Here is a 16,638-nt window from a genome sequence, read left to right as displayed (position 1 = left end):
GGCTCCGCGGTGGGGAGAGGACACCCTAAGGGTGCCTTGGGTGGGAGAGCCAGCATTCGCCATGGGGACTCCTTGGAAGCTGGGGTGGAGGGCAGGAGCGGGGTGGGGGGACCGGCGCTCAGCTGCGCAGGAAGCAGGAGCCCACCCGGCGGCGCCCGCTTTACCCGCCGGAACCGCGCAGGGACGCGCGCAGGCAGGCAGCGGCGGGGCGACGCCGCTTTTGCAGTCGAAGCCGGGGGTCGCCGCCAACGGCCGGGTTCCTCGACGGTTGGGCAAAGGAATCGCCGCCGGGTGGGTCGGGGGCCCCGTCTGGGCAGGGCAGGGGGCGCTTGGGGGGCGGAGGAGGCCGGCCCAGGGTGGGGGGGCCACCTAGCCGGGGAAGGGGCACAGCCTCGGGGACCACGCAGGAGGAGGAGAGGGGGACCCGAGGCTTTGAGGGTCGGCCCGCCAAGGGTCCCATTGCTGAGCCCCCAAATATGGCTGGGAAAGCGGCGAGTCTCGCTCCCCACCCCGTTAAATACAAGAGAATCGCCACTTTGAAAAGGTGCCCCTTGGCCCAGTTGGGGGCTGGTCGCCAGGGGGCACAATCAGGGATCCTCTCCCTCGAGATGCGTATTTCTCCTCCGCCCTCCCTCCTGACCCCCCATTTTGGAGCTCCCTCCCCCCAGCAAGTTAAGCATCATCCCCTTACACACACACACGGTTCTTTTTGAGGGGCACAAACAGCAACTGAACTCACAAGAATGTAAAGGTCTATTGATGCCAATATTATTAGCAGAAACATTCCAACACATCACAGATTCCCATCCCACATATTTCTTTCCCCACCCAGGACAGACTAAAAGAGAATTTGGAGGGGGTGTGGAGACCCTGGACTTCAGCCCCAAAGTCCAGGGGGAAGAGCACCTCTGGCCTGCAGCTCCCCTTGAATTTGCTGGTGGCCCAGGGACCGGGTTCCCCAGATGCTGTGGACTACAACTCCCATCACCCCCCAGCAAAAGCCACTGCTGCAGAGGATTCTGGGAGTTGTAGTCCATAATGTCTGGGATTCCCGGTTAGAGGGGACACTGGGCCAGGGCAGGATTTATTCCGGAGGGGTGGGGACCTGGTAGGTAGGCGCAGAATTCAGCTCCAGCAAAGTGGTGGCCAGGATTGGGCCCCAAGGCTCTGGCGCCTTGGTTCCATCCCCAGCAGGGCGCACACCGGCACCCAAGGATTGCCCCGGGAAGCCAAAGCCCAGAGACGCAAGTTTGGGGCAGTATAGAAATATAGAAATATAGAAATATAGAAATATAGAAATATATATATATATATATATATATATATATATATATATGAAAATCCTCTTCCTACCCAGCAGGGAGAAGATGGCCCACCCTGCCCTCCCCATCCCCTGCCCGGTCCGATTAGGGTGGCTGAAGGAGGACTCCCCGGAGGCCCAGCTGCACCAGTACGTGAAGCAAGGCAGCTACCTGAAGGTCAAGAAACTCCTCAAGAAAGGTAAGGGGGCTGGGTGGGGGGGCAGTCTCTGCGCCTGGCCCGTGGGGCTGCTGGGAATGGGAGGGCGGGGTGGGGACGGGCAAGAGAATCCCCCCAGAGCAGGGATTCCCAGCCTCATAGGAACATAGGCAGCTACCGTATACTGAGTCAGACCCTTGGTCCATCTAGCTCAGTCTTGTCAACCTTCGGCCCCAAAGTTCAGACTTAAGAGCGCCAGTGGTCGCGGGGAGGGGGGCCCCCAGTGGGACCAAGTGGCTGCCACCATGAGGAGATGGAGCACCTCCTCCTGAGAGGAGAGCTGGTCTGGTGGTCACAAGCATGACTTGTCCCCTTAGCTAAGCAGGGTCCACCCTGGTTTGTATTTGAATGGGAGACTAGAAGTGTGAGCACTGTAAAAGATTCCCCTCAGGGGATGGAGCCACTCTGGGAAGAGCATCTTAAGTTCCAAGTTCCCTCCCTGGCAGCATCTCCAAGAGAGGACTGAGAGAGACTCCTGCCTGCAACTTTGAAGAAGCTGCTGCCAGTCTGTGAAGGCAATACTGAGCGAGATGAACCAAGGGTCTGACTCAGTATATGGCAGCTTCCTGCATTTGGTGAAACTGAGGCATTTCGGGAGATTCTGACCAGGAATGGAGTCCAACCATTTTCTGCCACAGTTGAAATGAGTTATCAGTTACTGAGTTATTGGAATAGGCAAACCATTCGCACAATGTTCTGGAGGATTTTCTGGCTTTTTAAAAGAGTGCCAGCTGTTGTCCAGTATTATTTATTGTCTGTTTCTGTTATTGAACAATATATATTGTCAGTTTTCTTATTTCAAATCATTTCCAGTATAATATAGTTTATGCTATTTCTGGGAATTCCATTGTGTTTGTTTGTAAACATGTTCATGTCATCGGGAATAACTGTGTGTGCTTAGTTTTGTTTAATTTAAAAAAAAAAAAGCATGGGAGTTGAGAAGGTCCAGTTTTAGCAAGGATTGTTGCAGAAGTTTGACAGGCTGGCCACATGAGTCCCAATTCTGGGCAGATGGTCCCAGAAGTAAAATCCTATTAACGGGACTTATTCCCAAGTAAATGTGCACAGGTTGGCTCTTGGCTGTTGCAGTGAGATTCGAACCCGAGAATTCCTGGTTCGCCACGCTGCACGATCCTTTGCACGTTTACTCAGGAGTAAGGCTGCCTGCGGCTTCAAGAACCAGGCATCTCTCTTTGCGAACTGTTTGGCAATGACAGGGTTAAGCTGCTGGGCTGCCCGTCACTCAGCCGGGTGCTGCCTTGAGTGCCCGCCTCCAGGAAGCGGCTCGTCACGTGGCTGTGAACGGCTAGTCAGCCAGCGGAAGACAGCATGTCTAGCAAGAATCAAACACACAGCGTGATTCGCGTCCTGGCTCTCTCGAATGCAAATTAGATCGCGGGGGTTTGTGGGTCGCGGGGGATTCGTTCTCGGTGTAAACGTTTAAAAGAGTCTCCCGCGCCGAATCTCGGGGGGGACTTCAGAATAGGCCGTGCCCCTTCGGGCCCGTGGAGGGTGCGATGGCGAGGTGTTGGGCTGGGGCGCCCTCCGTAACCTGAAGGGCCAGGGGCCGCGGCTGAGCCCGGGAGCCGAACAAAAGTTAACTAAGACTATACTTTCAGGGATCATTTCTATAGTGATTACCTGGAGAAGCGCGTTCACTCGTGATCGGTCCCGCCACCCACGAGGAAGAGGTGGAGTGTTCCCTCCTGAGCGCGAAGCGAGCGGGCGGTGCTGCCTTCGGGTAGCTTTGCCGCCCGCTTTTGATGACCGTTCCGCCTCCCCTTGCTGGGAGGTTGGAGGGAGGGAGCGCAATCTGAGTGGTTGGCGGACCTCACATTTTTTTATACTCAGTGAAAGGAAATGAGAAGGGGCCTCTTCACGAGGCCCTGCGAACCAAAGCCAAACTGGTGGTGGCCGTTTTAGCGGGGCATGCTGGGAGTTGTATTTCAACCTCTGGGGAATTCCTGGTGTGCACTGTAAGGTTCCTCAGTGCCATGCGCGGTTTAACACCGGTTATGTAAATCAGAAATGTCATGGTTTGTCTTGTGATCTGTAATTCCCGTGCTAAGTGGGCAAAGAGGCACCTTTTTAAAGTGGAGATTCCCTTTATTTGGCAGAGAGAGAAAAACTGTCCCTATCCACCCCCAGCACAATGTCCCTGTTGCTGGTGCCTATCTTATCTTTCTTTAAAAACTGCAAGCCATTTGGGGACAGGGATCCTTCTTATCCATCTGTGTAAACTGCTTTGGAAGCTATTGTTGAAAAGCAGTATATAAATATTTGTAGTAGTAGTATACACACACGCACATTATATATTTTTTGTGTTAATACAAATGTACATTGATACAAATACGATAAACATAGCATATAATGTACATTATATGTACATATAATTATACATAACTGTACATTTGTATTCATAATCTACAACATACAAATACATATCTGTACTATAAAGGTGCTTGGGCCTCACTGACTGGATGACTTGCTGGCTGACGTAAAGTAGGCCCAACCACAGAAGACAGACACGTGCCGTTCCCACAGGCAGGTCCCAGACCTTGCCCAGAGTACCCCGGATATAAACCGGGCTACACTCTTAACGCGCAGTGAAAAACCCGAATGGTGTGTGAACTGCTCCCCGATCACTCACAGGGACTTTGGGGTAGATCTGCCCGGTATGTGAACACATCCCCTCCATTACATTTCCTGGTAACTGCAAAGGACCAAATAGCAGGCGGGGGGAGGGGGCAGTCCTTCAAGGCCCCACTGATGTGAGCGCTGCTTCATTGGGGAATGGGACGGGCTGGGGGCTGGCCCACCATCCTCACATGTCGCTTGGCTTTCGCAGGGGTCTGTGCAGATTCGGTCAACTCCTTGGGGCAGACGGCCTTGTTCATCTCAGCCTTGCTGGGCCTCGAGAAACTGGTCGATGTCCTCCTCAATTATGGCTCGGACCCCAACCAGTAAGTACGCATCCTGCGTGCGTCGTCGTCGTGACTTGATACTTCTCGGCCGCACAATGTAGGGGGGACGCCCTACGTATGCTGGAGGGGCCTGCATCACATCATGGTTAGAGTGTTGGACTAGGACCGGGGAGACCCGAGTTCAAATCCCCATCCAAACATGAAACTCATGGGTGACTCGGGGCCAGTCACTTTACTCTCAGCCTAACTTACCTCACAGGGTTGTTGTGAGGATCTGAGCTCCTTGGAGGAAGAATGGGATATAAGTGTGTTTATATATATTTGTGTGTGTGTATGTGTGTATGTATGTATATGTGTATGTGTATATATGTGTGTGTGTGTATATATAAATATTTATATATGCGTGTGTGTGTGTGTGTATATACATATATGTGTGTGTGTCTATATATGCGTGTGTGTGTGTATAAAATACCCAGATTCAGAGTTCTGTCTTTTCCACTGGGTTCCCCCTACTGGTCTATGACTGCAATAAAGGACTGACTGACTGGGTCCCCCCCCCCCCATTTTGGCAGGGGATGATGGGTGTTGTAGTTCAGCCGCAGCTGGGGGGGGGCTTGGAGAAGCGGGGTATCTATAAGCCAGCGTCTCTGCCGATCTGGGGAAGGGAGGCCTGTGCTCAAGAGGGGGGCCTCACGGGCCTCCCCCTCCCGCCCGTGTTGTTTCCACAGCCGCTGCTACGACGGGAGCAGTCCGGTCCACGCCGGGGCCTTCTCGGGCAACCAGGCCATCCTCAGCAAGCTGCTGGACGCGGGCGGAGACCTCCGCGTCCATGACAAGAACGGAAGGACTCCCCAGACCTGGGGTCTGATGGCAGGGAAGGAGAGCAGTGGCCAGGTGTGTTCTGGGGGGTAGGGGGGGCTGTCGTCTCGGAAGCGGGTGCGAGGGTGGGTGAGATTCCAGGGCTCTGTGGGGGAGGAGCCCCAGCTGCGCAGGAAGTTCCCTTGGCTGCATACAGTCCTGGTGGGGAGGTGGGGGTGGCCTGTGGGTCTTGATCTCCCGTGCACCAATCACTTGGGAATGCATCGTCTTAGACTCCCATTGGCTTTGGCCCCGCAGTGAGTTCTGCCGGCTGTTTCCATCTTCATTCATCCTACGCGGTTTCTGGTCCCCTTCTGCCAACAAGGCTTACCTCGGAGCAGAGAAGGCCAGCCTGAGGTTCTCTGGTTGTTGGGGCTGGGCTACCCGGCCCCTGGCACCCCACTGTGGCCCCCTCTACCTTGGAGGCCTGGAGCTCTCATTCCCTGCATCACCCCCGGCGGCTGCTTCCTCCGTTTCAGATGTTGGAGTTTATCCAGCGCTGCACGTCGCACATGCAGGCCACCCTGCAGAATTACTCCTCCGACTTGCTCCGGAAGGTGGACTCACCCCGAGCTCTGGTCTGCAGCCCTTCCAAGTTTGGGGGCCTCACGCAGGGGTAAGCTCTTGGCGCTGGGTGGCAAGCTTTTTGGAAGGGGGAAGGGTGCCAGGGGGAGGGGGGGATTAAACTGAGGCAGATCATAGGCCCGGAATAGGCATCCTCGGCTCTCTGGCTGGCGTGGGACTACGACTCCCATCATCCCCAGCCACAATAAACTCCATCCTGGGGGTGATGATGATGGGAGCTGTAGTGAGTAGCAGCGGGAGAATGAAAGTCGGCAAGCCGTGGCTGGGGTAGATTGACAGATTCCCCCCTCTACTGCGCGGAAGAGAAGCCTGCAATCTGACTCGGCCAGCGGGGTACAGCCATCTCTTGCCAAACGCGGGTTTCCCAATCACAGTTTAAAGCATCTGCAACCGGGAAATTGCAGCAGGAAATGTGGTGGGTTCCCCCCCCCCCCACGATTTCCAGGACTTGTGGGGTGATTTTGGGGGGTTTGGGAGTGATTTTGGGGGGTCAGGGGTGATTTCTGGGGTCCCCCTTCACTCCTCCTACTAATTCATGGTGATTGGGGGTCCCCCCGATTTCTAACTGTATTCTGCTGTCTTTTCGCGACCGTGATTCCCCTAACGGCCTCTTTGCCGTTGATTTCAACGGCTTGTCAACCGCGGAGTCACCGAGCACTTGCTTTTCCTGGAACGGAACCCTCGCGGTTGGCGAGGGAGGGCTGTATCTGTTCCCTAGATACGTAAACAGCCTCCTCCTTCCCGCCGCCCTCCAGAAAGTATCAGGCAGGGCTTGAGAAGCCATCCGGCTCCCTTCCTCCCCCGGCTGCCCTTTGGCTGGCCAGCGGGCTCAGCAGCTGCAGCCGTGCCTTCTCCCAGCGAGGGGGTCTTCTCCCGGCCTGAAGCTTGCTCTGCTCTGTCTCTTGCCCCGCCAGGCCGGCTGACAGCCCGCTGGGAAGGTTCCTGAAAGGGGGAAGCAGCTCGTCCCGAAACATTTACAGCTTTGGCTTTGGGAAGGTGAGGCGATGGGGCCCCAAAGGGGAAGAGGGAGACCCCAAAGGAGAACCCACCAGTGTTGGGATTCCCAGATGTTGTGGACGACAGCTCCCAGAATCCCCAGCTGCAGTGGCTTTTGCTTGGGGATTCTGGGAGTTGTCGTCCACAAAGTCTGGGAATCCCTGTTAGAAGGAACGCTGGAACCCACTAGGAAGCCTTTGGGAGGAGACTCACGGGATACGGGCCATGATGCTTGTCCGCAGCAGAGAGCAGGGATTCTCTGCCTTGGGTCCCCCCAGTATGGTTGGACTACAGCTCCCATCACCCCCTGCTAAAGGCCACGGGTGGTGGTGGTGGTAGGTGGTGTCATTCAACAACATCTGGGGACCCGAATTGGACAACCCCTGGCTTAGAGGCTCGGCCCCGGAGCAGGATGTTAGGAACATAGGAAGCTGCCATATACTGAGTCAGACCTTTGGTCCATCCAGCTCAGGATTGTCTTCACAGACTGGCAGCAGCTTCTCCAAGGTTGCAGGCAGGAGTCTCTCTCAGCCCTATCTTGGAGATGCCGCCAGGGAGGGAACTTGGTGCCTAGATGCTCTTTCCAGAGCAGCCCCATTATCCCCTAAGGGGAAGATCTTACAGGGCTCACACATGGGGTGGACCCTGCTTAGCAAAGGGACAAGTCATCCTGGCTCCCACCAGACCAGCTCTCCTGCCTGCAGAAGGCTACCAGCTGGACCTGAGAAGAATGGTTTCCCTTCCATTGCCTCTCTGAGCTTTACGGGGCTGCGGTTCCGAGGCGGATCCTTTGCTTTGCATGCCAAAGGGGACCCAGGTTCACTCTCTGGCAGCATCTCCAGGGCGGCCTGGGAAAGGCTGCTGCCGGGAACCTTGGAGAATTGCTGCCAGTCAGTGTTGGCAGTCGTGAGCTAGATGGACCAGGGGCCTGACTGAGTGGGAGGCAGCTTCCTATGCGAGGGCTGTTGCGAGTGATGACAGAAACGCCGGGCCCTGAACAGAAGTGGGCAGCCAGGCCAGCTCGCCTTGGGTTTTCTCGCATCCTGGAAGACCGTGTGGACCCCACTTTGGGAGCCTGCAAAGACACACACACACACCCCGGTTTTGTCCCAGTTCTCTCTCTCAGGCAGCCGGCAGCTGGGTTACTTGGCTTCGCTCCCGATCATCGCGGACAAAGAGGTGGTCCAGGCCGACGACGAGCCAAGCTTCTCCTTCCCCACCGGGCCCTACATGGTCATGACCAAGTGAGTCCTTGCCAGAGGGGGTGGCTGCTGCTGCTGCTGCTGCTGCCGCCGCGGCTCTCGCCTGGACACCGGGGGAGGTTGAGCACCCCTACGCGGAGCTGCCGGATTCCCCGACAGGCCTCGAGGAGGAGGTCTGCTCCTCAGCTGTGGCCCCCTCCGATGCGAGAGGGGCTGAGAATACGATGCGAGAGAATGGGGGAGTTCTTGCCTTCCACGCCCCGTTAGTGACCGGCACAGATGAGCTCATGAAGCCGCTGGGCTACCTAGCCCCGGGGAAGGCGAGCCGGGCTCATGGTAGGGAGCCTGGGATGGTCCTCTTTGCTAAGCAGGGTCTGCCTGGGTTTGCATTTGGATGGGACGCCCCCGGCGAGTGCTGTGGGACATTTCCCTTCGGGGAGGGGGCCGTCACTCAATGGAAGAGCATCTGTATGCTTGCATGCAGAAGGTCCCAGGTCCGCTCATTGGCAGTATCTTCAGGCGGGGCTGGGAAGGACTCCAGAGAGCTGCTGCCAGTCAGTGCCGACAATATGGAGCGAGATGGACCAGGGGTCTGACTTGGTTGGAAGCAGCTTCCTCGGTTCCTATGACTGCAGCACCCATCGCCCCCAGGCAAGATGGCCTTTGGCTGGGAATGATGGGAGCTGTAGTCCCACACCATCTGGGGACCCTGATACCCTGGCCTAGAGAGACACTTCTGATGGCCTTTGGCAAGCACTGTGTGGTCCATGATGCCTGCGTACCACTCTCCGACCCCAGTGGGCCCCAACGGTGGATCACAGCCAGACTTCCCTCTCACAGGGCTTCCCAGATGTGGTGGACTACAACTCCCAGCATCCCCAGCTGCAGTAGCCCTGGCTTGGGGGTGATGGGAGTTGTAGTCCACCACATCTGGGAATCTCTGTTAGAGGGAACACTGATCATAAACCACAATGAGGACTGGTGTTTCTGGTGCTCCTCCTTGACCCCTTTCCTCCTGGCAGCTTGATGTGGGGTGGGAGCCGAGTCACCGTGAAGGAGCTGAGCGTGAAGCCCCACCATCACTGCAGCAAGCTGCGTCTGGGTGACCTCCTCCTCGCGGAACAGGAGTACAGCAGGTACGGGGGGGGGGCACCCTTCGGCACAGCGGGGACCGGTGGGGGGGCTCTTCCCAGGGGGTGTCTTGGGGCACAGCAAAGGCTAACGGCGCATCCTGAACCGTGTTTCTGCCAACAGGGATTCCCAGATGTGGTGGACTACAACTCCCAGGATCCTCAGCTGCCATGGCCTTTGGCTGGGGATTCTGGGAGCTGTAGTTCACAATGTCGACGAATCCCTGTGAGAGGGAATTCTGGTCCTGAGCTCTTTCTCTAAGCCTGACCGGTCCCCAGCCTGCTGCCCAAAGACCACGCGATGAAGAATAGGAGTTTCTGAAATAATCTTTTGACAAAATCCCATTGGGCATAAATCTCTATATCAGGCTGGCCTTGATCACTTTGATTGGATGTTCTACTACGACAAATACTGATATACCACTCTTCAACCCAAGTTCTCAGAGCGGTTTTTATAGAAAAACAGTACACCAATAAGATGGTCCCCTGTCCCCAAAGGGCTCACAATCAGTGTTGCCTGTCAGGGGGAATCCCAGAGTCAGTTGACTACAGCTCCCAGAATCCCTAGCTGCCGTGGGCTTGGGCGGAGGATGCTGGGAGTTGTAGCTGGGAGGGGGGGGTCATCCATGGGGCTCAGGTGCCCTGTGGGTGGCCATTTGGGGTTGCCCTGAACCCTCTCTTTCCCCTCGGATCCTTTTCTGGAACTGGACTTAGGCGAGAAGTGGCTCCTCCGACCTTTGCGACAGAGAGAGTAAGAAACAGCAGGGCAGGGGGCAGGGCCTCTCTTCCTGCTCAGAAGGGATTTCTGCTGTTTCTTACCTTCTCACAAAAATGTCAGTGGAAGGGAGACCTCGGGGGCAGAGGGGGAGAGATCTGTGTGGGGCTGGGGGCACTCACCACTGGCGAGCAGGCAAGTGGATTTGTGGACCACTGCTTCCCTCTCACAAAGGGGCTGTGTTGGGGACGAAACAGATGCTTTAGTCTCCATTACATAATTTGTCTTCTCCCTAAAGTTTCCCTTCAGGGAGGAATCAGGTGTGATTTTGCGGGGGGAGGCACTCACGACTGGCTTTCAACCAACAGATGCGCTCCAAGGAATAGAATAATTTCATTTGTGAGCCCAACTGTTGCCTCGGGCTTTTTTTGCTTTCCTTGGTTTCAGTACTCTGCCAAGGAAGGGTTTTCGCCACCATCGGCTGGGGGCACTCTTCCTCCCCCCCCCCACTCATCCGGGTGGGCTTTCCTCTCCTCCTCCTCCACAGCAAACTCCGCCACCCCCACTTGCTGCAGCTGATGGCCGTCTGCCTGTCCAGCGACTTGGAGAAAACCCGCCTGGTCTTTGAGCGCGTGAACTTTGGCACCCTCTACAGCATCCTTCACGAGCGGGTAACGTGGCTGTATTGCATCCTTCCCAGTCTCGGCCCACCTGGGCTCTGGACTCCTTTCCCGATAAAATAACCCAGAGTGTAATGCTGCCCAAGGGGGCTCTGTGGGATGAAAGGGAGACGGGCAACCCTTTGCCCTGCGGAGGCTGCCTGAGCCGATCCTTTTCAGTGGCTGGTGCCTGAAGGCAGGGCCTTCTCTGTGGTGGCTCCCTAGTGGTGGAATCCATTCCCCAGGACTGCTAACCCTGGCCCTTACCAGATTACACACTTCTACAATGTCACTACTATCTGCTGACAGTACAAAATACTGTATAAAATTTTGTACACTGCAGTATATGGCAGCTGCCTATGTTCCTATGAGTGTTTGGGTCCGAGGCAGCATTCAGCGCGGCCCCACTTGGCGCCTCCTTGGGGGCGGGAGAACCTCGCCCTGCTCGGCCACTCCTTGGGGCAAGCCCCTCTTCACTCCGGTGTCTGGAACCCTCTCCCCTCTCCCTGCAGCGCTCGGAGTTCCCCATCTTGCATGTGGAGACGATTGTGCACCTGCTGCTCCAGGTGAACGACGCCCTGCGCTTCCTGCACCTGCGGGGCTTTGTCCACCGCACCCTCAGCTCCTACGCCATCCTGGTCGTGCTAGCCGGGGAGGCCAAGCTCACCAACCTAGAGTACATGATCGAAAGGTAAGGAGCTGCCTGGCGCCTCCACTCCCTCCAAGCGGGCCTGAGGGGTGGCGGGGGCCCTAAGCGAGCCGAGGGGCCCCCTTCCGAAGTGGGGGCAGGGTTCTCTTGGTGTTTAACAGGGGAGAGCACCCAACTCTCTCCATCCCCAGCACAGCATCCTCTTTCCAGAGGCTGGGGTTTCCCCCTTGTGCCTCATTGCGAACCCCTCTGAGGTGGGGAATAAATTGCCCCTGAGAACTGAGGCGAGAGGCCCCCTCTGAAGTGGTGATTCTCTTCCGTTTAGCAAGGGGAGAGCACCCAGCCCTCTCCAACCCTTCCAGTGGCTGTGGCTGGGGTCTCCCTTATGCTTCTTTTTAGATTGTGGACCCCTTTGGGGACAGGGAAACATGTTTCATTTTTAAAAAATGTATTATAACAAACCTCTTTGTTGAAAAGCGGCATCTAAACAAATATTCAAAGTTGTATGTATGCCCCGGGCGCCCTCTGCACCAGCAGTCCAGTTGCCGCTGCCCCAGCAGGGCTCCAGGAAGGCCTGGCCCTGGCCCCAATGCCCCAGGCAGAATAAGGGGCTGCCCCCTCCCCACATCATCCAGACCCTCTGCTTTCCCGATATTCTGTTTCCCGTGTCGCCGTGATGGGTGGGTTTCCCGCAGGGTGGAGCAGAGGGGCATGTGTGTCAAGGGGGCTCTCGCCGCCCTGAGCCCACCCCCGGCCTTCTCTTTCCGGCAGCAAGGACGGCGGGGAGCACAGCGACTTGACCCGGGTGCCCATCCCCTGCCAGCTCTTCAAGTGGTGTGCGCCCGAAGTCGTCCTGGAAAGGGCTGCGACAGCCAAGTCCGACATCTACAGCTTCTGCGCGGTGATGCAGGAAGCGCTGACAGGTGCGGACGAGGCAGGAGGGGTGAGCCGGGGGGGTGGATGCAGGCACCCACTCCTTGCACAGTTCGGGGAATGCCCCCCCTCTGCTGCGGCTGGAAGGAGACTCCCCGAGAAGCCTGGAAGGAGGTGGCAGCGTTTCCCGCCTGCCTGCCTGCCTGCTTATCTGGAGTTAGCTGACACCTAAGAACCTAGGAAGCTGCCTTATACTGAGTCAGACCCTTGGCCTGTCTAGCTCAGTATTGTCTTCACAGACTGGCAGCGGCTTCTCCAAGGTGGCAGGCAGGAGCCTCTCTCTCAGCCCTCTCTTGGAGATGCTGCCAGGGAGGGGACTTGGAGCCTAGATGCTCTTCCCTGAGCGGCTCCATCCCCTGAGGGAAATCTCTTCCAGTGCTCACACGTCTAGTCTCCCATTCATATGCAACCAGGGCAGACCCTGCTTAGCAAAGGGGACAATAAATGCTTGCTATCACAAGACCAGCTCTTCTCAACTGCTCTACGTTTGGGCAGGGCTTGTGTGTGAGAGAGAGCTGGCATTGTGGAAGCGAGCATGGATTGTCCCCTTTGCAAAGCACAGTCCACCCTGGTTTGTATTTGGATGGGAGCAGTGCAAGATGTTCCCCTTAGGGGATGGGGCCACTCTGGGAAGAGTATCTGCAAGATTGCGTGCAGATGGCTTCAAGTTCCCTCCCTGGCAGCATCTCCAGGCCGGGCCACAAGAGACTCCTGCCTGCAACCTTGGAGAAGCCGCTGCCAGTCTGGGTCGACCATCCTGTGCTTGGTGGACCAAAGTTCTGACTCAGCAAACGACATCTTCCTCTCTCCCAACGCCGTGCCTCTTCCAGATACGGTTCCCTGGAACGGACTGGAAGGCTCGGCCGTGAGGGACCTTGTGACTTCTGGGCAGTGCCTGGAGGCTGATGCCCGCCTCCCCAAGCCCTTCTACGACATTGTGAAGACTGGCCTGGAGGTCCGGCAGAAGGACCGCTCCATGACCCTGCAGGACATCCGCTACATCTTGAAGAATGACCTGAAGGTGAAGTTGGGGGTCCCTGCCAAGTGCCCCTCTCCTGGTGGCCTGGGGTGCGCCCCTTGGGACCTGCTTGTCCCCGTCTTGTGTTTAAACGTGCAAATTGGGGCCCCTGGGAGGAGGGCAGAGTGTTCAAGGCCTCCACCCCCATCATGGTTCGGGCCTGCAGCTTAACAGAAAAAGGACGTTCATTTAAGATGTCGTCTTGACTATAAGCCACATGTCCAAAAGGATGTGGAGCTGTCTCGTGAAAGATCTCAGCCCAAACAGGCCAAAGGTTCTAGTTCTCATTGTTTTCTGAGGGAAGCGCGGAATCGGGCAGAAACAGGGGCAGGCGTCCTGAAGTCAAGGGAGGCCCAGAGGAGAGATGTCCAGGGTGCCCCCCAAATCCTGTCTGTCTGGCAGCCCAAATATGTCCGTCTGCCATGTTTTCTCCTTGACCAAACTGACACGCGTGCGTCGGGTTGTGTCATTTGGCTGCTGCGGGGCCAACAGGACAAACCTCCCCCCACATCATGACGGCTTTCCCCCTGTTCCAGGATTTGATTGAGTCTCGCAGAAACCATCCCGGCGATAATGTGGGCGCACCAAAGACGGAAGCCCGTCCAGACATCAACATCTACTTGCCGTCCGTCTCAGCGGTCCAGGTCCAGCTGCCGGGAGAGGAGGCCGCCCGAGTGGGTCTGTGTTGCTTTGCCAGGCGAGGGGGCGCTTCCTAGGTGGGGCTGGAGCTGGGCCGGGGAGACCTTAGGCGGCCTGCCTTGGCCAGGATGCGCATTTGCATGACAAATGCCTCACTTCCTTGTCCACGTCAACAACCATCAGCGTTGGGGGAGACCATTTGATTCCACTTCCACATTCTCTGAGGCACCAACCATGTTCACCAGGGGGGCCAGAAGAGCGTGACCACTTGGTTGAGCTCCTTAAAGGGAAACTTACCCAAAGGGGTGAACTGAGTCTGGGGTGTCCGTGTCCCCCGGAATTTAGGGCAGCCCCCAGATTTTGGCTCCCCCCTCCCCACCCAGCTGTTAAATTCTACCCAGATTTACACGGATTTCAAATGTTCTGCCCAGTTTGCCTGGATTTTACTCTGGACGTGGGAGGGCAGAGAAGGAGAGGGAAGTATACAAATCTGCCAAATAAATAAACAAAATGCAAATTAGTTGCCACATGATTTGCATAATATGCAAATTAGGGCACTCGGATTCGGGGAGCTTGGATACGGCAACCCTAACTGAGCCCGGCTCCTGCTCGGCAGAGATGGAGGGGATCCTCCAAAGGCTGGTTCGGACCCAGCCTTGAGTTCTCTCTGGAAGCCGAGAGTGGTGGCAGCAGCTACCGGACCCGCACTGGAGCAGGGGCACATGAGTGCAACTGCCCAAACTCCAGTGGGGCTCCTTTTCATGCGTGTATATCCCCTGTCTGGGAAGGAGTTGGGGTCCGGCCTTCCTGCCTCTCATCCTTCCTGACGGGGGCCTGATTTCTCAGCCAGGAGCTTCACCGTGTCCCGGTGTGCCGTTTCCTCTCCGAAAATGGAAGCCGTGGCGGCCCTCCGCCATGCCGAGCCGTGTGAGGGCTGGGAGACGGCGCTGGAGGTCCAGGCCGGCGACAGCGACGGGGACAGCAGCCTGAGCAGCTTCGAGATCAATGAGATCTACACCTGCTACCCGGAGCTGTGTGCGGAGTTGTGCGCGGCCGAGGAAGAGGAAGAGGAGCAGGGGGCTGAGCTGGGCCCAGCAGGAGCCCCCAGGGAATCCCCAGCCGCCCCAGGGGCCTGGGGGGCCGAGGGCCCGCCGCAGCCGTCGGGCGGCAGCGGGGAAGAGGGCTCTTCCGAGGCGGAAGTGGGCTACAGCGTGGAGGAGCTGAGCCCCACGGCCCAGGCCCTCCACTCCGCCGGAAGTGGGGGCCCGGAGGCCCGGAGGAGCCAGCCCCCGCTCGGGCTTCACTTCGGCAAGTGCGTCCTGGACCTGAAGATCTCGCAGACGCTGCTGCAGCAGGCCGAAGGCTCGCTCTGCCGGACGCAGGAGCAGCTGGAGAGCCTGGGGAGGCCGCCCCTGGCGGGGGCCCCCTGGGAGCAGTACTCCCCCTTCCCGTGCGGCCTCGAGGCCCCCTGCAGTGGAGCCAGCACCCTCCTGTGGAAGGCCGTGGGGCCCCCCTCCAGGGCCTACACCCCGCCCCCGCTGCGGGTCCTGGCCCACCAGCCCCCCCAGGCCAGAGGGCCCCCCAGCAGGAACCAGGATGCCGTCTGCTGGAGCGAGGCCGGCCCCGAGGCAGCCCCCAGCCCTGGCGATGGAGCCCAGCCAGGCTACCAGGTGAGAGGGGTCACGGGGAGACGATTGAGGGGTGGTGGTTTTTCTCAATAGGATTGGGAAAGAACCCAGGCCTGGCTTACAGGGACCTTTCTGGTTATGCTGCTGCCTTACGCACATGTGGCTGAACGTTCCATGAACCCCACCGCGTAATAGCCACGTGGCTGCCAGCTAGCGCTGAGTCACAGCTGGCTGTGGTGGTCTTTCAGCACTTGTACCCCGGCGTGTCAGCCCGGAGGAGGAGGCGGACCGTCCAGACGCTGCGAGACAACACGCCCAGCCCCACCAGGGACGGCCTCAGAGAGGCGGACAGGTGAGCGCCGGTTTCCCCCTGAAGCCCAGCCGCGTGGTGTCCGAGAAGGCCGGGCGAGGGTCCCAGGGCTCCTTGTGTGCTGAGAGGGACTCAGCCCCAGGGCCCGTGAAGGGCTGTGTCTTGCCAACCGGGACCTGAGTATCCGTAGTTTGGCAAGATGGTGTTTTTTGTGTGTGTGTTTTTTTTGCAATTTGGGTTTTCCTCCCATGATATTTTGCGGGGTTGGGGTCATATTGGGAGTCGAGGGGTCATTTGGGGGGGTGTTCTCTTCACAACAACCCTGTGAAGTAGGTTAGGCTGAGAGAGAAGTGACTGGCCCAGAGTCACCCAGCAAGTCTCATGGCTGAATGGGGATTTGAACGTGGGTCTCCCTGGTCCTGGCCCTAGTCCAGCACTCTAACCACTGCACCACGCTAGCTTCTGATTCCCCCCCCGCCTATTTTTTACTGTGTCTTGTGGTCCTTTCACAACCATGATTCCCCTAACCCCCTATTTGCCATTGATTTCAATGGCCTGCCAACCGCGAATTCGCCAAGCACAAGGTTTTCCCGGGACAGTGGCCGAGGGACGACTGTATTGCCACGAGATTGTGACCCAGCTGGGATCTTGAACCGTCAGGGGATGAGAATCCACTTCTGCAATGCAAACAAGACGGGCCTGGATTTCTGGAAATGATCCGGGGCCTCTCCTGGGCCTCGTTTTTTGACCCGAATGCATCTCCTGCAGAATCTCTCCGAGATCAGCCTCTGAAATCTACGAGGCCAGCTTGAGGAGCGAGGAGAGGCGGATGGCACAGACGGAGTGGACCAGTGAGTCTCTGGGCGGTGCATTG

General features: G+C 57.4%; 1 protein-coding gene and 1 non-coding gene across 10 annotated transcripts in view; both read left to right on the top strand.

Moving 5' to 3' along the window:
- TEX14 (testis expressed 14, intercellular bridge forming factor) overlaps nucleotides 1-16,638 on the top strand; it is a 34,712-nt gene that overhangs the window by 4,816 nt on the left and 13,258 nt on the right. For 5 of the 9 annotated variants that reach the window (XM_053275089.1, XM_053275088.1, XM_053275087.1 and 2 more), the window contains exons 1-16: nucleotides 47-291; nucleotides 1,358-1,500; nucleotides 4,367-4,481; nucleotides 5,171-5,336; nucleotides 5,780-5,916; nucleotides 6,800-6,881; nucleotides 7,995-8,125; nucleotides 9,106-9,219; nucleotides 10,476-10,599; nucleotides 11,100-11,278; nucleotides 12,008-12,159; nucleotides 13,000-13,190; nucleotides 13,724-13,865; nucleotides 14,673-15,496; nucleotides 15,703-15,806; nucleotides 16,533-16,615. In XM_053275089.1, coding sequence (XP_053131064.1) covers nucleotides 62-291; nucleotides 1,358-1,500; nucleotides 4,367-4,481; nucleotides 5,171-5,336; nucleotides 5,780-5,916; nucleotides 6,800-6,881; nucleotides 7,995-8,125; nucleotides 9,106-9,219; nucleotides 10,476-10,599; nucleotides 11,100-11,278; nucleotides 12,008-12,159; nucleotides 13,000-13,190; nucleotides 13,724-13,865; nucleotides 14,673-15,496; nucleotides 15,703-15,806; nucleotides 16,533-16,615 — 2,917 coding nt within the window. In that variant the 5' untranslated portion in view covers nucleotides 47-61. Of the gene's footprint in view, nucleotides 1-46; nucleotides 292-1,357; nucleotides 1,501-4,366; nucleotides 4,482-5,170; nucleotides 5,337-5,779; nucleotides 5,917-6,799; nucleotides 6,882-7,994; nucleotides 8,126-9,105; nucleotides 9,220-10,475; nucleotides 10,600-11,099; nucleotides 11,279-12,007; nucleotides 12,160-12,999; nucleotides 13,191-13,723; nucleotides 13,866-14,672; nucleotides 15,497-15,702; nucleotides 15,807-16,532; nucleotides 16,616-16,638 lie in introns of those variants that run through there. The other 4 variants (XM_053275092.1, XM_053275093.1, XM_053275086.1 and 1 more) reach the window with 3 other exon arrangements.
- On the top strand, nucleotides 3,122-3,340 carry LOC128336276 (small nucleolar RNA U3). The gene has a single exon (XR_008311886.1). It is a non-coding gene; the product is annotated as a small nucleolar RNA U3 (small nucleolar RNA).

Source organism: Hemicordylus capensis, chromosome 12, assembly GCF_027244095.1.
Source record: "Hemicordylus capensis ecotype Gifberg chromosome 12, rHemCap1.1.pri, whole genome shotgun sequence".
NCBI lineage: Eukaryota > Metazoa > Chordata > Lepidosauria > Squamata > Cordylidae > Hemicordylus > Hemicordylus capensis.
This window is presented reverse-complemented; position numbering and strand designations above follow the sequence as displayed.